This window comes from Vanacampus margaritifer, chromosome 8 (assembly GCF_051991255.1).
Source record: "Vanacampus margaritifer isolate UIUO_Vmar chromosome 8, RoL_Vmar_1.0, whole genome shotgun sequence".
NCBI classification, from domain to species: Eukaryota; Metazoa; Chordata; class Actinopteri; order Syngnathiformes; family Syngnathidae; genus Vanacampus; species Vanacampus margaritifer.
In genome coordinates this window covers 13,808,391-13,829,185 of record NC_135439.1, presented here as the reverse complement: position 1 = coordinate 13,829,185, position 20,795 = coordinate 13,808,391, and the positions used below count along the sequence as shown (strand labels likewise).

The 20,795-nt window shown below is 40.3% G+C and overlaps 2 protein-coding genes across 3 annotated transcripts; both read left to right on the top strand.

The window, feature by feature from the left end:
- The first annotated feature begins 415 nt into the window (after positions 1–415).
- On the top strand, positions 416–6,113 carry prph (peripherin). Its single transcript, XM_077574505.1, has 9 exons — positions 416–1,018; positions 2,177–2,237; positions 2,908–3,003; positions 3,242–3,409; positions 3,493–3,618; positions 3,698–3,918; positions 4,000–4,052; positions 5,329–5,402; positions 5,477–6,113. Exons 1-9 carry the CDS (start codon positions 471–473, stop codon positions 5,555–5,557), a joined length of 1,428 nt encoding a protein of 475 aa, XP_077430631.1. The 5' UTR covers positions 416–470; the 3' UTR covers positions 5,558–6,113.
- Positions 6,114–6,933: 820 nt separating this feature from the next.
- timeless (timeless circadian clock) lies at positions 6,934–20,162 on the top strand. Of its 2 annotated transcripts, none has more exons than XM_077574380.1 (30): positions 6,934–7,108; positions 7,423–7,523; positions 7,623–7,776; positions 7,963–8,077; positions 8,359–8,421; positions 8,529–8,630; positions 10,216–10,371; positions 10,458–10,591; positions 10,718–10,805; positions 10,881–11,057; positions 12,248–12,465; positions 12,550–12,653; positions 13,031–13,200; positions 13,286–13,411; positions 13,824–13,975; positions 14,056–14,153; positions 14,243–14,372; positions 14,547–14,748; positions 14,996–15,135; positions 15,752–15,831; positions 15,940–16,063; positions 16,148–16,230; positions 16,317–16,471; positions 16,542–16,761; positions 16,955–17,023; positions 17,122–17,240; positions 17,410–17,644; positions 17,848–17,899; positions 17,967–18,037; positions 18,137–20,162. In XM_077574380.1, exons 2-30 carry the CDS (start codon positions 7,442–7,444, stop codon positions 18,262–18,264), a joined length of 3,747 nt encoding a protein of 1,248 aa, XP_077430506.1. In that variant the 5' UTR covers positions 6,934–7,108; positions 7,423–7,441; the 3' UTR covers positions 18,265–20,162. The 2 variants fall into 2 exon arrangements, with proteins under 2 accessions (XP_077430506.1, XP_077430507.1); XM_077574381.1 differs by having other exon boundaries at positions 6,935–7,108; positions 16,545–16,761; positions 18,137–20,161.
- Positions 20,163–20,795: the final 633 nt, after the last annotated feature.

Here is a 20,795-nt window from a genome sequence, read left to right as displayed (position 1 = left end):
AGAAACAAGACTGACGTCAAACTATCCTATCAGCATGAGAGCACACTGTAAAAAGTCTCAAAGATTTTACAAGTGGGAGACAGACTGAAATCATGTGCGGAATATGGATGAAAGAATTAAAATGGACAGTGCCTACTCGACAAAGAGAACAGGACTCATGAGAAGGGAAGGGATGGTCGTGAGGAAGAGACATATTTAGATATTGAAGCAGTAATGTAATGTCCTCTTATTAAAAGGGTGGAGCTGTCCAGACAGAAAGTGGTGCTGCAAGGACGGCTAGTCGTGCTCCATCTCTGCGCGGAAGGGAGTGGCCTGAGCCGAGATGCTGAAGAGTGATGGGGAAAGGAAGGGCGGGGGTGAAAAATCACAAGCCAGTGTGCTAGTATATAAACCTCCAGCACTGGCTTGAGGACAGTCTCCGAGCCTCATCACTTTTCTCTCTCTTAAGAGATACGCCCAAGACGCCAACCATGAGCCATTCTTCCATGCATTCCTCCACTTCCTATAGGCGCACCTTCGGGAGCCCACATCCTATCTCCATGTCCTCTTACTCCAACATGTCCTCACGTCCGTCCGTCTCCGGGGGACGCTACATGCGCTCCGTGTCGCCCATGGTGTCCTCCCGCTCCACCACTTACCACCAACAACGTTCCCGCCCTGGTGTCCAGCCCCAACGTCTCGCCTATGACAAGGTGGATTTTACCCTGGCCGAGGCCATCAACCAGGAGTTCCTCACCACCCGCAGCAACGAGAAGGTCGAGCTGCAGGAGCTCAACGACCGTTTCGCCAGCTTCATCGAGAAGGTGCGCTACCTGGAGCAGCAGAATGGTGCACTGCAGCAGGAGCTGACCCAGTTCAAAGGCCAGCAGCAGCACGGCCAGCCCAACCGCGCCACTGAGATCTTCCAGGACGAGCTGAGGGAGCTGCGACGCCAGATGGACGCCATCGGCAAGGAGAGGGACCAGTACCAACTGGAGAGGGACAACCTGGCTGAAGACCTGGGCCTGCTCAAGCAGAGGTTGGTACCGATAGATAGATAGATAGATAGATAGATAGATAGATAGATAGATAGATAGATAGATAGATAGATAGAGAGATAGATAGATAGATAGATAGATAGATAGATAGATAGATAGATAGATAGATAGATAGATAGATAGATAGATAGATAGATAGATAGATAGATAGAGCCTGCTAGCCTAGCAAGATAGATAGATAGGGCGTGGCCCACCCAAGCTGCGACATGCTACAGGTCACAACATCAGCGCATTGCTTACCAAAGGCAACAAGGTGTGGTTTGTGCTGACGTATTTCCTCAGTTGCGATACATTAATAATTTAAACACAAAAGGACCCCAAGGTGCCCTTAAGCAAGGCATCTAACTCTCTCAATCACTCCAGTTGTAAGATGGCTTATTCACTATGCTCTGATTAATGTTAATTAACTATGGCATACATCAGGCTTGCAGAGGGAAGTGGCTAGACAAAGGGTGGGGTCAATAAAGAAGCAGGGAGGAAATGGATGCAGCAGAGGAAAAAAAAAATCAATGTGACTCAGTGACTCCATTAGGTGAGTTTTCACTGTCCCTTTGCGCTGATTAAATGGTGCCAGAGACCCCATTAGGAGAAAAGGCCCCCTATAACCCAACATGAATTAAAGATGAGGAAGCCATATGACGCTTTCCCGCTAATCTACTTAATGTCCAGCCCCTGCGTGATTTTAACCAGACAAGACAGATGAAGCGGTCCTCATCAACTAAATGGACAGAGTCGAAGCAGGGAAGGCCAGTAAACTTTTTGGTCTCTTATTGTGATGTACAATACCAAAAAAAGTGTTTCTGCATTGTTTACCGTAACTTTACATTAGGAGCCAGTCTGTCAGAAATAAAATACAGTTGTCATTTTAATTTGCTCACAGAGCATTTTGTAGATTTCTTCTGGGAAATAAAAGATGGGGCGCATAGTTAACCTTATCAAGAGACATGGTGACCTTATTGAACTGCATTAGTGGAAAAGGAGCAGCTGGTGTTCCCACGAGGCGCACTTCCAAAAACCTTTTACAGGACAGTGAATCAACAAATTGATTCGGAGTGCCTTTTTCCCCAGCTATTACCCTTTGTGGAAAAAGATTAGTAGTGAGTTTAAAGAATGTGCGTGTGTGTGTGTGTGTCTCCTAGGTTGGATGAAGAAGCCCAGAAGAGAGCAGATGCCGAAAATAACCTTGCAGCCTTCCGCAAGGTAAACACACAATGTCGAAAGATACAGGGTGTGTTCAAGGACTGGTGTTACAAATGATATCGTTCAAACCCAAACTACAAAAACTATATCTTCCATCTTGATTTCGTCCACGTCCTCAAAACAGGTTCTTATTGAAAACCCCTTGAGCTTGGGAAATATATATATATTTTTAAATCACAAGGAGACAGCTGTGGTGAGTAGAGAGATTGCTCCAGAACTGCGATGTTCTCCTTGGCCAGGAACTGTCAGATGCTCAGGGCAATGTGAACAGGTGCGTTGTCATGGTGAAGCAGCCAACAAGAAGTTGTCTTGCCTCAACTCTCGCTTCTTTCCACGCGGTTATAGCAAACGCCGTGGGATGTAAAAATCGTTTGTAACATCAGTCCTGGTACTTTTCTGACAAATCTCCTATATTTCTATTGCCTGAATATTTGGTATCACCTTGTTGGGATTTGAATTTTTCATTATACAGATACCAACACAATGTTTGTAGATACGTCTATACATATATTCATCTTGAGTTTTTGCAAAAATATTTATCATGTTCGACATGGATGACATGCAATGACAGTTTTAATTCAAGTAGACTGAAGTTTAGAGGTAAGAATATATGAAGAATTTTCCTACCTACGGCACCAAATACTATTTATTTTGATGTTACAACAACAAGGATGTGGATGATGCCACATTATCGCGTCTGGAGTTGGAGAGGAAGATTGAGTCCCTGATGGATGAAATTGAATTCCTCAAGAAGATGCATGATGAAGTAAGTGCAGATTATACATGTGTAATTCTTAAATTTTTTTAAAAAAAAACTTAATTTAAAGTTCTTCTATTCTGAAAACTGGAAGTATATAAGCATTGTTGGAGCCAAGTCAATTTATTCTCATTAGAACATGTGAGTTCATTTTGACAATCAGTGAAAATTGTATAATGCATTACGAGTGATTGTTCTTCGCTGTGCTCATGGGTCAACAATAATTTGCTTTTCTAATTTATTTTAGGAAATCCAGGACGTTCAAGTGAGTGTGCAGACCCAACAGCTGAGGATGGAGGCCGTGGACCACAGCACCCGACCAGATCTCACTGGTGCTCTGAAGGACATCAGGGCCCAGTATGAGACCATTGCTATGAAAAACATGCAGGAATCCGATGACTGGTACAAGTCCAAGGTACCCAACAACACACATAAACACAAAAAAAACACACTCAAAGATGCATTTTAATCTTAATATTAATATTTGTATGTGTGTAGTTTGCAGATTTGACTGAATCTGCAAAGCGGAATGGCGATGCTCTGAAGCAGGCCAAACAGGAGGCCACAGAGTCCAGGAGGCAAATCCAGTCCCTGAACTGTGAGATTGATGCAACGAAGAACACGGTCAGGACAGCAACTTCTTCTTTTACATGACCTCATAATTACACTTTAGCCTTTATGATATTTCACTGCATGATGTCAGAATGAAGCGCTCCTGAGGCAGATGCGTGACATGGAGGATCAGTTCGCCAATGAAATTGGTAGCTACCAAGACAACGTAGGCAGACTGGAGGATGAGATCCGCCACCTGAAGGACGAGATGGCTCGCCACCTCCGGGAATACCAGGACCTCCTCAATGTCAAGATGGCTCTGGACATTGAAATTGCCACTTATCGTAAACTGCTGGAGGGAGAGGAGAGCAGGTAAGCGAGGGCTGTCTTAGTTGTGATGATATTTAACAACAAATGAGTGCTCCTGAAACGTTGGTTATATTTCTTTTTCAGGATCACCATGCCTCTTCTCAATATTGGCATGACAAATCACTTTGGTGATCGTGGTGAGTTCTGGTTTTCTATTTTGAACAACAGAGAATGTTCTCATGTTCTGTAAGTTGCTATTTACTAGTGTAAATGAAAGTCATAGTGGTTAAATGCGTTAGTTGACCAGAATTCAACAGTGCCACAGTAATTTTAAAATTTTATTAAATCGTCATTCATCTAAGCAGGTCCAGTAGAATAACATAATCTGGCAGTGGACGAGAATAGCAATTCTGATCGCCACAGTTTTAACCCTATAAAGCCTGAAGCATGAAATATATGAGAGAAAATTCTGATTCTTTGTAAATAGAGTATTTATTGTTCCTTTTGAACAAACAAACAAAAACAAATTGAAAATCAACTTCCACATAGGACTTTTGATTTGTGGCATATTTGATACATCCGGTCACAATGCTTTAAATTTGTACATTTAAAACCAGTGTTGGGGAATCCAGGTCCAGAGAGAACAAACCGTGAAACAGTTTGACTTTAGCCACAGGTGCTTCTACTCAACAGGTGCTTCCATGAGCTCGTTTACCTGCCAGTTAAGTAGAAGCGCGTGTGGCTAACGCCAATCTGTGGCAGGGTTTTAACTTTATGGACCTGGATTCCCCAACCCTGTTCATAACGGTCAAAAATATAATAATAAACAGACATATCAAACATTTTAGTATTTCCACAAATCAGAAAGAGCATTTCCCACTACAGTATTAACAAGTATAGGTGTCTCTCCTTTTGCAATTGGGACGATTTTGCAAGGTCGCTGGGAAAGCCGTTAGCTGGGTGATACTGCCCTCTAATGGCTAATCCGTGCAATGCATGTACCAGATCATATGCGTCAGGGTTTTAATGGGAACAAATATTATACTCATTAAATAGAGGGCTCAAAATGTCTTGTATTTAATATGATTTGTTTGGCTTTATAGGGATAAAATATTCATATCAGAGAGGAGTGAGGGCAAGTGGCCTAAAGCTCCATCTTTGTCAGGAAAATGTTAAGTCCAATAACGAGAACTTTATTCATATCATAACTTGCACCAATATCACACTTGTGTCTTAACACTTGTCACTGTACATAATGCTACAAGAGTGTGGCAGTATTTTATTTTTACAGTCACCTAATTCAAAAATACAAACGTTAAAAAGTAAATAACATAAAATGTTATAAAAGCAAACATTTTCAATGGTACTTATGGTATTAAGATTGCAGGTATGCAAGAGGCTATCTGGACTGGTTGCCAGTCAATAATATAAATGCTATAAATTAGATATTACAATGATATCTATATAATTCAGATTACGAACCCAGACCAGAGAGTGGCACCAAGAGGACTGTGGTGATAAAGACAGTTGAGACTAGAGATGGAGAGGTATGGGTAATAATCATATTTTAGTGTGCTAAATTGTCAGAACATTCTATGCATTAACCCAATTTTCCCTTCAGGTGGTGAAGGAATCCAAGAGGGAGACCGAGAGAGATTCAGGCCACACTGATAAAGATGACAAGGACAACCTGATTCATTAATGCGAAGGCCTGTGCCATGACAATAACTAAAAAGCATCTATAGATATAGAAAAAAAAAAAGAAAGAAGAAAAAAGAAAAAAAGAGTAAAACTTCATAGTGTTTCATTGTCTAGCAAAGAGTAACAAAATGCAGGCGCAATGTTAAATGAATACATTTTGACCGGTGTGTCACTTTGGTGCTATTCAAGCCGCCCAGCTGGTTCAAAACACAGCTGTGTCATCTGTGTGACAAAGCAGAACTTGTAACCCGATCAATATACCAGATGAGGCCTTTATTTGCAGTGCAATCCCATGGAGTCCTTTGATGGCCACACGTTTGTAGCTCGCTTTGTGCTTAACAGCAGTGGAAAAGAAGAATAGCATCAATTTGCATAATAGCTTTACATACAGTTCTCGGTAAATAAAAAAATAAACCACATTCCAGAGGCTTTGCTGTCTACCCGTACCACTACCCAATATAGTATATCAAAAGAAGAAATAGAGAAACATGGAAAAAATGATGAAAAATGACAAGTTATGACATAATTGCAAATAAATTGACCATGAGCAAGTCTAATGTCTCTGCCTCAATTTCTTCTTGTGAAATTTGCTATGTTTTGACGAAAATAAAGCAGAGTTATTCCAATGGAGCTGAGAAGTGGAGATGGTTATTTTAAAACAGTCAAAGGTTTCTGCCTTTTCCATAATGACACCGAATGTACATGATAAACAACAGTTACAGTAGCGCTGCTGTCATCTTAAGGAGGATACAAGAGAGAGAAAGTGTGACATGAGCGACATTATTTATTTTGAATATGTAAGTATTAAAGTAGTTGAAATGGTAAACTATTAGTTAATGTTCTTATCAATTCCAGTAAAACAAATTAAATGATTCACTTGTTTAAAAATAATACAGTAATCCTCAAGAAAAAAATTAAGGACTTTATTTAGTTCAGGAAATAGGAGTATTTACTCCAATTCATACTAAACATTAATATTCAAAAAAGATTTTAACCCCAAATTTTGGAACTGTTAAGTGCACCATATTGTTTGATAATAATGGAACTTAATTGCTGCAAATTAGTTTAACCCCTGGGCGTTATTTGACCATTTTTGGGCTTTTTGTTGGTTCTGACTAAGCCATTTCAAAATAAAATAACGCCCAGGGGTTAAACGAGTTTTGATTGAGAATTCTTGAAATATTTTATAGTTAAATACCGTGGGTATTTTACTGTAAAAGTACAGAACAGTACTGTACTATGAAGTCGTATGCATTTCTCCATTACGTTGTTTGAAAATGAGATTAGGTATCCCCAGCACTAGATGGCGGTAATATGCAGGTACGTGCTTTCCACTCCATTTCAATATCCCAAGAAGAAGACCACAAAGTGACGTCATTCTACATCCGATGTAGTTCGCTTATTGGCGCCAGACTTGTGTAGTTGATGGCGAGTTTTCCTCCTGTGTTTTTGACTTGTTTTGCACAACGACACCCTTTTTTTTGCGTATTTCTTATCACGTGAAGCTTGGCAGTGGGCGCCGCCAGGGAACGAATTGAACGGCTACTTCTACGTGAGTAGAAAACCTGTTTTGTGCGATATGATATGATGTACAGTACACTCAGTCAGCGGCCACAACATTAGGACCTCCGCAAATTACAGTACAACTAGAATAATCTAAAGTCAGAATTTCTGAGTGTCCGTTGCAGTCTTCTTGATACTGTTTTATTTCAGCTCTTATTACACCGTGCATATGTACCTAATGATTTGGTCGGTGAGGAAATAATGCTCAGTTCATTTTAAAGATTTTTTTTAATTCAATCATTTTAACTATTTGATCATTATTCCTCATTTTCACGTTTGCATTCACATTTGTTCTTGTCGAAGGTGTTCGAACATATTCAGGATGAATTGTGATCTTCTGGCAACATGCAGTGCTCTTGGGTACCTGGAGGGAGACACTTATCATAAAGAAGCTGATTGTTTAGGTGAGATGATTGGCTTTTGTAATTCTCATTGTGCTTCATAATCATGTAATGTATGTGATGTTGAATAAAACAAACAAACATGTTTTTTCTCTTTCTCAGAGAGTGTCAAAGACCTGATCAGGTTCTTGCGCTATGAAGACGACACCCGTGATGTCCGCCAGCAGCTGGGTGAAGGCCACATTGTAGAACATGACCTTGTGCCTATTATCACTCAACATGGGCATGACAAGGCCTTGTTTGATGCATGCATACGGTAAATACCCCAAATGAAACTTGACATTTCTAAAATGCAGTCAGTTATACACAGTTAGTCATCTGATTAAACCTGTAAATACATGAAATCTATTGATTATATGATAGAGAGTCAAAACTGTAGTAAAGCAGCATTATCACTCTGGTTGGACATATGACACAATGTGCATATTTGTTCTTTTCACAGGCTAATGGTCAATCTAACACAACCTGCTATGCTCTGCTTTGGGAAGGTTCCTGATGACCCCGTATTTAGACACCACTTTTTGCGAGTGACCTCTCATTTGCAGGCCTACAAAGAGGTACTGACTGTCATTGTATATAATTTGAATTACTAATTCACTCAATGAGGTTATGTTAGCTCATGTGTGTCTATCATTCAACCCTGCTCTTTTTGCATCATACTTCGTAGGTACTAGACAAAAAGTAAACTAGTGTGACACCTTTACAGTAACCTGAAATATATTGTATTAAAGTGCCAAATGAAATTAAAATAATTTACAAGAAAACATATTACTTTGTATTAAACAAGATCTGATCAAGTCACAATTTTTCCAATGATGCTTTTCTATTTTAATTGTAGGCATTTAGTACTGAAAAGGTGTTTGGTGTTTTAAGTGAGACACTGTACAACCTGTTACAAATGGTAAGTGATAGACCGGTGAAAAGCACATCTTTTATAACATGTCAGTTTGTGTTCATATATGTATTTTTTTCTTTTCTTTTCCCTCCCCTGACACGATTCACTTTCAGGAATGGGAGCAGAGGGAGGAAGAAGACAACCTTCTGATTGAGAGAATTCTGCTGCTGGTCAGGAATGTGCTTCATGTACCGGCCGACCCTTTGGAAGAGAAGGTTATTATGCTTTGTGGTTGGTTTGGACGAACTATCAGTTGATTGGATGACATATATTGACGCATTTACTTAGTTGTGTCTTGCGGTTAAATTGGCTGCAACCAGTAAAGGTGCTGTTGATTCAATTAGTCGAGTAGGTGTTTTGATTAAGTTAGTTTCTGAAGTTACATCCACTAGAACAGGGGTCAGCAACCTTTCCTGTCACAAGAGCCAAATAAATAACCAAAAATGTGTCTGGAGTTGCAAAACATTTGAAGATTGTGATGAAGGGAACAGTGTGTTAGTGTTAGTCTTATACTGTACAGAGTACTGAGGGCCCAAGAGCTAATTAGAGCTGCACCACAAATGACAAAAATATGCACCATCCAATACCTTGTGAAATTCATTTTCTTCTACCTTTTGACTTTTCTACCTTTCTCTAAAATTTCTGATATTTTTGGCAATTTTATGGACATATTATGGTCATTTTCTGCCTCTCTACTTCAGTTTTTGGACATTTTATGACTATTTTTTGGAATTTTTTAATGCCTTTTTTGCCAGCAAATTTCTGACTTTTTTTTTTTGCAATTTTGTGGACATTTTATGGTAATTTTTGTGATTTCTTTTGTGTTATTGTTAGTTTTTGAATGTTTTCCTTTCTGCCTCTAAAAAAAAAATCCGATTTATTTTGGCAATTCAAAAATATTTTATGATAATTTTCTGCCTTTCTTTTGTTTTGGGACATTTTAGTTTACTTTTTGAACATTTTCTTTTCTGGCATTTTTGGCAAGTCCATAGACAGTTTATGGTAAATTTCAGCTGTTCCTCTTCCTAATTGGATGTTTTATGATCACTTTTTGGATTTTTTTTAGGTAGATTAAAAAAAAATTAAAACTTAAAAATTTGGACTCTGACATTTTTTTGAATATTTAATTATTCATTAAAAAAATCTAAATCATGAATTAATTTGCAAAATATTTTATCAAAAAAAAAAATAAACATGTACAAATAATAATAATTACTACTACTGTAATTTTTGGACTATAAATCGCTACTTTTTTCACCTGCATTTGACCTTCTGGCTATTACAAGGTGCGGCTTATCCATCAGATCACAAGTGACGCACTATAAAGGAAGCGCAAGAGCGTCAGGCATAGCAAAACAAGTGAGCCCAAATACAGTAAGAGACAGAACGAGAGAGAGAGACAATTTGCGCCCTCATTATGGAAAAGAAAATAGCGGGAACCCGGTGCGGTAACATTAAAACACCTGCGGCTTATAGTCTGATGCGGCTTATATGTGTAACAAACTCAACTTTTTTGGGAGATCCACAGGGAACCAAAGGAGAGGGACTAAAGAGCCATACATGGCTCCAGAGCCACAGGTTGCAGACGCTTGCACTAGAAGCTCTATGGCATGATTCTGAAAGCAGAAGTTTAAAACATTGTTGATGTTCCACATTTTTATAATAATAATAATGAATCAATTAGTGATAAATGTTTTAATCTACACAGTTGAAGTTGTTTTCATCAAGAAAAGAAAAAAAAGCATTACCACAAGTCTCCACTCAGTGTTTTTGTTTCTCCTTAATATTCTCCTGATGCAGAAAGTAGATGACGATGCCAGTGTCCACGACAGGCTGCTCTGGGCCATTCACATGAGCGGTTTCGATGACCTGGTCAAGTTCTTGGCGTCGGCCCAGAGTGAGCAGCAGTGGAGTATGCATGTGTTGGAAATAATCTCCCTCATGTTCAGAGACCAGGTTCAGCCAAATATTTTTCTGACTCATCAATGTACAGTACAACAGATAGCTGTTGGGTGTTTGAGCTTTCTTCTGCCACGTCGCAGACTCCGGACGCCTTGGTGAGTGCCGGACACGCTCGCTCGGCAGAGGAGAAGCAGCGAGACACTTCGGAGCTGGAGGTGCTGAGGCAGAAGGAGCAAGCAGAGAAACGTTCTCGCACGCTGCAAAGAGGAACCAGGTACATGATATGAGATGATCTTGTACTTGTAGTACATTACTTTACAGTATTTTCATTTTGTTGTGTTGTCATTATAAGATTCAGTTGATTAACTTCAAATTCCCTCTGAAATTGTTTTTCTGTCAGACATTCACGCTTTGGAGGGTCTTTTGTTGTGAAAGGACTCAAAGCAATTGGAGACAATGATATGATTTATCACAGAAATGTCCGCAATGTAAGTACTATAAAGCAATTTACGAAGGAATGTTTACAAAAGTCACTGACATGTTTTACTATCGTTATTTCATAGTTCAAAAACTACACTCACGACATGGGTAAAGCTGTGAGGCGCGTTCCCCGCCGCAATCGGCAGGCCCGGGAATGTACGGACAAACGGCGCTCGGCTTTGAATGTTCGACTCTTCCTGCGGGAGTTTTGTGTGGATTTTTTAGAGAACTGCTACAATCGCCTCATGTACATTGTCAAGGTCAGCAGCTGCAACAACATATATTTGTTTACATCATAGCTGACAGTTGACAAACCCTAAACGTTTATTTAAATGATAGTGGTAGTTCTTGATTATTTGTTGATAATACATAGACCAAATATTCTTTACCCCATTCATGTTGATTATATAAAAAAATTTAACATCAGTATACAGTACAATAAAATGCAATTCTACTTCACAAAAAGCTACAATCGCAATGTATTACTCTATGTATTCTCTCGTACAGTGTCAGTGGAATATGACATTTGTTAAAGTCTCGTATTAGATCTCAGTATTATTTTTTTTGTGGGATGGGTTGCCATGTACCTAAAATAAATAGGAATGCAAAGGAAAATAGGGCACACAGAAAACAAAACTGGAATAGATAACAACTTTTAAAACCAAATGTATTTGTTTTGTATCCTTCAGCATTTATAATATACAGACGCTCCCCACCTTACGAACGAGTTACGTTCCGGACGATCGTTCGTAAGGTGAATTTGTTTGTAAGTTGCTTCAGTGCTATATTTTGTATTATAATTTATGTTTAAAGCCTATATAAGTATATTGAAGGTTTATATAAGTATGTTTAAGGCTTGTACAAGTAACCTGCATTGGTTTGTACTGAAAAAAACTTTTAATAAAATGGAGAGAATACCTACAGTACTGTACTGTACTACGTATGTTAGAGAGAGAGAGCGAGAGACACACACAGTATGTACATGTACGTAATAAGATAAATAAAATGAAGTTTAACTTACTTTTGGAAGATGTACTCGATGCTTAAGGAGATGATGGAGGAGGAGGAAGAGGAGGATTTTATATCATGAGAGATTCTTCGTCGTCGCTGGAATCGGCTTCAAAAGTTATTTCCTGCTTCATGGGGACCGGCGTTTCTTCCTCCTCCTCCTCGACACGTTGCTCAGCCTCCAATGAGCTCTCACAGCGCCAATCGTCGGTATTAGTGGCGGAAAGAAGCACTACGCGCAATACAAAATCTAACTTACAGCATCTCTTTCCGAACATTTTTCGACATACTGTACACGCAGACATGTTCGTATGTACCGTTGTTCGTAACTCGAATGTTCGTAAGTAGGGGAGCGTCTGTACACAGAATGCAGTACAGTGCAGTATTAGCTATTCCAACTGTAGGAATCTTGACATTCTGTTTCTTGCCTCCTCCTCTCTAGGAAAGCCTGATGCGGGAGCAGTCTCAGGAACACGATGAGACCTACTACTTGTGGGCGCTCAGCTTCTTCATGGCCTTCAACCGCGGCAACAATTTCCGTGCTGATTTAGTTTCCGAGACGATGTCCACCCGCACTTTCCATTATATGGAGCGCAATATCACCAATTACTATGAGATGATTTTGGCTGACCGCAAAGAGGCCACATCCTGGTCCCGTAGGTAAGAGGAGTGTTTCGAAGCAGTGCTGTTGCTAAATTGCTGAAAATATCTGTTCCGATTTCACTCTCCTTTTGTTTTTGCTAGGATGCACCTGGCACTGAAGGCATATCAGGAGCTACTGCTGACTGTGAACGAGATGGACCGGTCGCAGGATGAAAGCATCCGCCACAGTGCCAATGTTATCAAAAGTAAGTATAATAATAATAATGCTCAGATTGGTATAATATATAGATAAGGTTACCTAGAAGGTATTACTGAGCAATTCTACATCACAATAATAAACATTTTGTTCGATTAATACCTCTCTGACAGTCAGTCAAAACTGAGCCTTAACATTGTAAGGAAATAATTGGTTGATTCAGCACTTCTATTGGCTGTTACTCTGAACATGGTGTGCAGGTATATGTAACGTAACGTGACCACTGAGCGTATAGTTTTTAAGATGAATAACGCTATGAACCAGTACATACTTTAGTTGTGCTATGCATAAAACACAAGGTATCTAATAAAGTTTTGATGTAAAAATCATTGATTGCAATTGTTTTCCTCTCCCCTCACCTTGTAGGTAACATATTCTACCTAATGGAATATAGGGAGATATTCCTGACTCTGCTGAGAAAGTATGACGGGACCAAACAGCCGCAGTCCTACCTGAAAGACCTGGTGGAGTCAACGCATCTTTTCCTGCGCATGTTGGAGCGCTTCTCCAAAGGTCGCAGTAGCTTGGTTGTGCAGGTACAATTTGTGTATGAATTGCTCGAATGTTTCGCCTTTAATGCCAGCTTGAAAAGTTTCCATTTGGGATGTGGTATTTTGACAGAAAAAGCGAGTGAAGCGGAAACAGTCCAAGAGAGACCCAAAAACGCCAGCTGTAGAAAGGACTCCAGAAGCTCTGGCAGATATCTTGAAGATTGTGGAGGAACAACTGAAGGGTGTAAGCTTTCAGGTCAGTGTCATTATTTGTATTGGAAAGTAAACAATTATAACACCAAAGAGGATGGAAAATGCACAAAAATTCCCTAATATCTTGATTTACAAGAGTCCCAAATTATAGATTTTTTTCAGATACAAGTCACATTTTTTACATCAATTTGGAACCAATGACTTGAGTTATGAGTGAGCTTTAGGTTTGACACAGTATATATAAAGGGGTGGGGGCCAATATATATATATTTTTTCTTAATCCAGTGACACAGTCATGTACATCATGAGGTTAGTTCATACAAATGTATTATTATGGAATAATTTATAATTCAATATATTTTTTCAGAATCTGGCCTCTCAATCAATAAATAGTAAGAAAAGTCGTAGTCCCCATTACTAATCATCACACATTAATTTCCTGCCCTCATTTGCAGTTGTCAGAATCTTTAACTGAGCGCATCGTGCCTTTCGATGCCACATCGGAAACTCCCCTCGAGGAGCAGCGGACTGAGGCTATGGTGCGGGTGCAGGATGCTTTGCAGTCGCAATTAGGACCAGAGGCCTTAGCGCTCCTGAGGGCCGCCAGGTCAGTCGTAAAACTCCGCTCAGTTCGCTTCAAGCACCAACCAAAAAGTTAAGAGATGTAAAAGGCATTATTGTATTCAGGGAAGTGTGGCCCGAGGGAGACGTTTTTGGCTCGACTGATGTGGAACCTGAAGAAGAATTGGAACTCCTCAAGCAGATCTTGCATGCGGAGCTGCCAAGTATGCACGCAGCGTATTTAGACGACATCTGAGAATCGCAACTTCTGATCTGTATGCAGGATTCATTTTTTTTTTACCCTTGATTTCAGGGTCGGCTGCTCCTCCTGAGACTCAAATGGAAGAGGAGGGGGAGGATGATGCAGATCTAGTGGAGGACGAAGAGTTGGAGGCAGTCCAGGTTTCGGAAACAGAGTTCAAATTTCTGGACTTTATCAAGAAGTGAGGCCATAACTTTATGAAAGAACTGTAGAAGCTGGCGCCTTTTCAGTCCTTTTTGTTTGTATATTAGATCAGTGCATTTGGACTGTTCACCTTTTTGGTGCCCAAACTGACCTTTTGCCTTTAAAATCATACTCCACTCTGACATCGCTGTTAATTTTCCACCCTGCCCAGGTTTGCCAACCCCAACATTGTGCGTCCATACCTGCTCTTACTCAAATCCTACTCCAAAAACACGCCTCACACAAACCACTGCATTGCTCGAATGCTTCACCGTGTGGCATTTGACCTCAAAATGGACGCGTTGCTGTACCAGCTGTCAGTCTTCCATCTCTTCAACAAGATCCTAAGCGACCCAGCTGCCTCTGCTTACCAGGTTGGCTAATCACGCAAGTAACAAGAGCACAGTACGCTACACCGCAGACCCCCTACCTATTTAAATGGCGATAACTTCCACCGTCTTCCGTGGATCGATATTAAATGATACCTAATAAATGTTCTGCGCCAAGATGTAATGGCTTTGTAGAGGTTCGTAGTTTTCCGTTGACTTAGTTTTGAAGCTAACCAACAACCAAATGACAATGATGAGGCCCATGAACTAACCTCCTTTCTGTCCTCCACAGGAGCTGGTCGCCTTTGCCAAGTATGTGCTGAACCGTTTCTTTTCGCTGGCAGCCACCAACAACAAGGCCTATGTTGAACTGTTGTTCTGGAAAAACGTTGGCGCTGTGCGTGAGATGACTGAAGGCTACAGCAAAGAGAGGTTTGTGTTTTTGTTTGTCTACTGTATCACTGTGAAGCTGGGAAAGATGAATTTGTGTCAAAATGTGAGTCATTCACACACAAAATAAGTTGCTTGAAACTAGGGGGGTTAGAAAAAATCGATTCGGCAATATATCGCGATATTACAGCACGCAATTCTCCAATCGATTCAGTATGCGGCCAAATCATTTTTAAACATCAATTTTCTATGGAAATATTCAACAAAACGTCTTACTTAGGGTTAGGATTCACACATTAAGCATGGAAGAATGTTATATTAATGGAACATTAAGCCTTAATATTTTATTTCAGTGCTGTTCAAACATGAAACAGACTGCAACCTGTTTGTTAAATACAGTGGCTCAGTTATAAGCCTGGATTTTCAGATAAATAAAGAAATTTTCATACAAATCTTAAAGTGTACATGTACAAGTTTACTGATTTGTATTTTCTAAATTTGAGTTTAAAAAAAAATGGCAATAATCAATTTATAGATTCGTATCGGGATTAATCGAATCGAATCGTGACCTATGAATTGTGATGCGAATCGAATCGCCAGGTAGTAGGCAATTCACACCCCTACTTGAAACATTTCTAATGTAATTCTCTTTTATCAGAGATGAAAAGATGCCAGCTTGGACTGAAGAGGAGGAGGAGCAGTTGCGTAATCTTTATGAAGAGCATCGGCACTCTGAAGGTTTGCTGCTTGTTTACAGTTCGCACTCCTGTTTGTAATTTATTTTACATGATGCAGTAACTGGGGAAATAATAAATCTTAATGTTGCTAATTGGTGACTCTTGCCAGTGCCAGACATTGTGGAGACTCTGCTGCCGTTGCTAAGCAACAGTACACTCACACGGAGGCAGGTTGTGACCCAGCTGGTGCGCATGGGTCTGGTGGACAGCGCTAAAGAGCTGAAGAAACCAAAGTATGTAGGCTGGATAGGCTGACTCGTTATGTAATAAGTAGGAATCCATAACTAATCAATGGAAAATGATTTTCTTCAAAAAAGGAAAGGTACCGGGATCGTTCTTTGGACTGAGGACCAGGAAGAAGAACTTCAGATGCTTTATGAAGAATACAAAGACTCTGATGGTGATCACTGGGGGTTTTATTGACTAAAAGAAGCTTATTTATTAAAGAGACTCAGTTTCATATTGATTGTTTCCCCCCCCCCCCAGATGTGCTTGGCAACATCCTTAAGAAGCTCACAGCCAAGCGCTCTCGTGCACGCATCGTGGACAAGCTGATCAGCATGGGCCTGGTGTCAGAGAGGCGGGAACTTTACAAGAAGAGAAGTCGAACTGCTCATCCAAAAAGCTCTGGCGCACAAATGGTAAATTCTAACAACTGTTCGTAGACGATAGAACAAAGCAAGGACCATTTGAGAAAAGTCATTCTTCAAGCAGAGTGAAGAGGATTTCCTATCTGGAATCACGCAAGATTTCCCAGATGAGCCTCTGAACGGAGAAGAAGATGAGGATGAGTCTGAAGAGAGTGAGGAAGAAGATGATCAGGAAATGGAAGAAAGACAGAATGGCGGCAGCAGGAGGAGCCAAAGTCTTTTGTCTAATGGGGAGAGGCGAGCTGATGTCGGCGCCATGGTAACAATGCTGCATAAGGAAGGTGCGACAAACTTTTAACTTTTTTTTTCAAGTATCGAGTTCTGTATTGTGCAGATTTGACAAGATACGCTAAATATAGATACCAGCAACCTTTCAGTAGGATGCGGAACAGACATTTTATTTTGGCTCTGGATATTGTTGAGTGTTATTAAGCCATTATTGCAAGGCTCATCTCATGTTTGTTTGTCATCCAGGCATGACCGAAGCACTTGGGTGGTTGCAACGCTGTCTGGACCGAGCAGCTAAGGGCCGGGAAGAAGATGGTAAGAATTGTCTGCAAGAGTGTGGTGCGCTTCTTTCAAAAATGTGTTCAAGAAGGCCCGGTTAAAACTTTTTTTTTGGGATATACTACTTTGGCCAGGTTTTTCGCAGGCTACACCGCTTGTCCCTCTCACGGAGGCATGTGAAGATGCCATGGAGGACAAGACCTTTCACAAGCTACTGCGTAAATTGGGGATGCGGACGCCTGCAAATGAACAGGTGGGGGTTTATTGCGTAGTATTACGCTGAAAAGTTTCCGCAACTCCATCTGCTGCTTATGGTGGTCAATATGATGTTTCAATGTTGTTTTAAATTTAAAAAAAAATTACGGCACTTCAATAAAGCCCACTAGCCTCACATTACTTTTTCTTTGATGCTCACTGCTTAGGAGACATTTTGGAGAATCCCAGAAAAGATTAGCCCATCTCAGCTCCGTAGTGCAGCTGCGTCTCTTAGTGAAAATCAGGATGAATCTAAAAGTGAGGAGGTCCTTGTGGAAGACAGCGGCCCGGCTGAAGAACCTCGGGAGGAGACAACGGAGGTCTCTAATTCACAACAAGCAGATGCTTTGAAAGCCCTATTGGTTGCACGCAAGAGGAAAAAGCACTCCAGCAAAGATGAAGGTATGTGTGGACACGTCATGCCTCTCATGCAGTCAAGTCCATATTGTACTTGGCCTTTATTTATGCATTTTGTTTTGCTAAAAGCCATAAATGAATACTGATTGTTTGTGGGAGTTGGTATTGTTACATATGATGTTGTTTTCTGAAGCCGGTAAATAGGATGGAAATCCATGCCATTTATTTCTCTGCCCTCATTATTTCAGCTCCTGATCTGGATTTAGCCTCAACTGAAGATACAGACAGTTCATTTGAGAGGTGAGGTCACAAAAGTACCCGTTTCCCTTGTAAATGTCAAAGTCCTCATTTTATTTGTTTATATTAGGCCCAATGAGATGACAACTAAAAGAAACAGAGTGTTGGATGATGATGATGAAGATGATGACGAGGAGGAGGGTATTGTATTATATTTCATCTACAATTTTGTCAGGAATGAAAATATACATGCAGTATTTAGTTGCTTAGAATGACAAAAACTGTATGCCAAAATTTCAGATAACAGTTCCACCAATCCAATGGATATGGTTGCAAATGGCGACGCAGATTCAGACGAGGAAGATATTTCAGCACCAGTGAAGCGTCGACGGAAGATGGTGTTAATTGATGAAGATGATGAGGATTAGTTGCCAATCCATGTGATGCAGGCAATAGAGTGGAAACATGACTCTGAAACCATATAAATATATGACCCCCCCCCCCCCCCCCATATGGGCACATATGCACAACAAAAGCCCGTAAAAAAAAAAAAAACGTAACTATTTGTCCATTTATTTTAAAAGGATGATGGGTAACAAAAATGCTTGCAATAGCTCAATGTTATTAAAAGTGAAGACAATTAACAGTTTTGGTATTTTATCAAGAAACAAAGTTGACTCGCATGATTCACCTTCACGGGCCACAAAATGATGTAGCGGGTCAGATCTGCACCCCCGAAAACATTGTAAAACATCTGTGGAGTCCATGTTAATTTTCTTCAATGCTGATTTTGTTTGTTTCTGTTTTTTGTTTTTACTTTGTTGCTTGCTCTCCATTTTCTGGGGTGTGTAATTGTGAATGTTGCTGAAGTGACTAATTTCCGTCATGGGCGGAACAATGAATCTGTCCAAATGTTTAGCACTTCCATTTTTACTCTTATTTTGAAACTCAGAATTGCACTACTTCCGGTGGCAGATTGTCAGAACTTGATGGTCGCGACATTGATTGGCAACAGGTTCATGAACGTCACATAAACACAGGACACTTTCATTTGGGCGTTAGGTAAAACAAACGGGCATTGGCTAATTATAACAATGCCTTTTCAGACACGTGCGCACGCGCGTCTTAGACTCTTCAAACAGCGTTATGTAAATACATAGAAAAATCATGTTTAAATAAACCTTAACGTTCCAGCGGACATTTTACAGATGTAACATTAAACAACAAATCCCTGTGGCCATTTCTACACTCACTGCAAAACATTTACTAAATAAAGCCCCATTGATCGCTTTGACTGTTCAATTGTGTGATGTGATTTTGAGGAAATCGGTGACAGATAATGGACATGTCAATTACATCACAATACCTGTAGGTGGTACTAGAGAGCAGCAAGCACCCAACAATCAGGCTAACAGACTCTGCAAGTGTAAAGTGCATTTCAATTCATTAGGGCTTGGGTGGGGAACCTTTTTGCCTATCAAGGGTCTTTTCGGTTTTATGAAGTCCTCCGAGGGTCTTCTTACTATATCTATAATATGTTGTAAAGATTTCTAGAATTGCATGGCAGGCCGGATCAAATGTTCTCATTGGATGTATAAGACCAATGGTCTTGTCGGTTCTCCACCCCTGCATTATGGAATATAATAAAATGAAACTGACACAAATAATACAAGGACAGCACTCAGCATTTTATTTACGCTGATTGTCATGTTGAGTTTGAATTTTCTTCAAAACAAGGATCTCGTGTGTGTGTGTGACAGCCTTCAGTCGTCATCCTCATATTCCAGCTGTGTGGGAGGTGGTCTCTTGTCCTCACATCTGGACTTTGTTAGCAACTTCCTGTCACAGCATCTGCTCTGCCCCCACCTCGCAAAAGCCTCAGTGCGACCCGATGGTCCACAGAAAGCGCCTTGAGCGTGCGTATGTACAATGGTGGGCGGGGTTTGTGTATGGTTTGAGGTGCACATATGTGCCTATGAAATAATGCTGCGTGTTCCACAATCAGAATGACTCATTTTTCGTGACCAGAACATAAAAGTAACTCTAGCAGCTTTTATTGCTTACATCTGAGTTGGGAGACACACACACACACATGGTCATTAAATCTTGCACAACGTTTGTGTGAATAGATGCCAGATTTGTATCTCTCAAAACAAAGACTAGCCTTTCCTTTGAAAACAGACGTGAGTCTTAAGTATTTCAATGTGTGCAACAATTTTATGACTACAGTATCTCAGACTCAATCACAAGCATAGTTTAATGAGTTGCACAGGTGAGTCCTACCTGTTAATAACGTAATAATTTAATAGAGAGAGGAACTTTCATATTGCAAAACACTACACTGGTAGCATGATGAGCTTCTATTCAGTACATTGCAAAATACCCAATGTTTTGCTGATGGCACTATGTGAAGTGCTTTTAATTGTTTGTTTTTTTAGAAAACATTGTGTCATGAAAGCAGATGTGCACAAGTAACCGCTTGAATTTATTACTCTATTACATTCCAATAAAATTTTCAATTAACATTGGATGAGTAATGTTTTTTTCATGGAAAGACAGGCAACGGCTGCCAGGGACAAGCCTGGACGCCTCACAGCCGTTAGCGCACCACAGCACCTGAAATGTCTGCAATCTTTTGCCTTACAACTGACGACCATTTCATCTAACGTCGCTTTGTTATCGCTGAAATACGGCTTCCCCCTGTCTGTCTTCTGCCAAGCAGGAAACCTGTAAAAACTGAAGTCTGTTGTCAACTTCCCTTTGTGATTGCATGAGGCGTCGGTCGCTGCATCCCCAAACGCAGCAACAGTTCACTGACATTGTATTTGGATTCGGACAGCTAAATATGACAATAACTAGTCAGGGGGAACACACGTCAACAAAGCACATCTTTGTAGTCCAATTGTTTGAAGGTTACGGCAAACAGTTGACAGTAAATTACGGTATGTATGTGTTCCTG

What these genes read in the sequence shown, in the direction of transcription:
- prph (XM_077574505.1), top strand. Translation starts at nt 471, where the DNA reads ATGAGCCATTCTTCCATGCATTCCTCCACTTCCTATAGGCGCACCTTC. An exon ending in ACCTTGCAGCCTTCCGCAAG is followed by an intron (nt 2,238 to 2,907) that starts GTAAACACACAA and finishes TACAACAACAAG; the next exon opens with GATGTGGATGATGCCACATT. An exon ending in TTGATGCAACGAAGAACACG is followed by an intron (nt 3,619 to 3,697) that starts GTCAGGACAGCA and finishes GCATGATGTCAG; the next exon opens with AATGAAGCGCTCCTGAGGCA.
- timeless (XM_077574380.1), top strand. Translation starts at nt 7,442, where the DNA reads ATGAATTGTGATCTTCTGGCAACATGCAGTGCTCTTGGGTACCTGGAG. An exon ending in CTTGCATGCGGAGCTGCCAA is followed by an intron (nt 14,154 to 14,242) that starts GTATGCACGCAG and finishes CCTTGATTTCAG; the next exon opens with GGTCGGCTGCTCCTCCTGAG. An exon ending in ACAGACAGTTCATTTGAGAG is followed by an intron (nt 17,900 to 17,966) that starts GTGAGGTCACAA and finishes TGTTTATATTAG; the next exon opens with GCCCAATGAGATGACAACTA.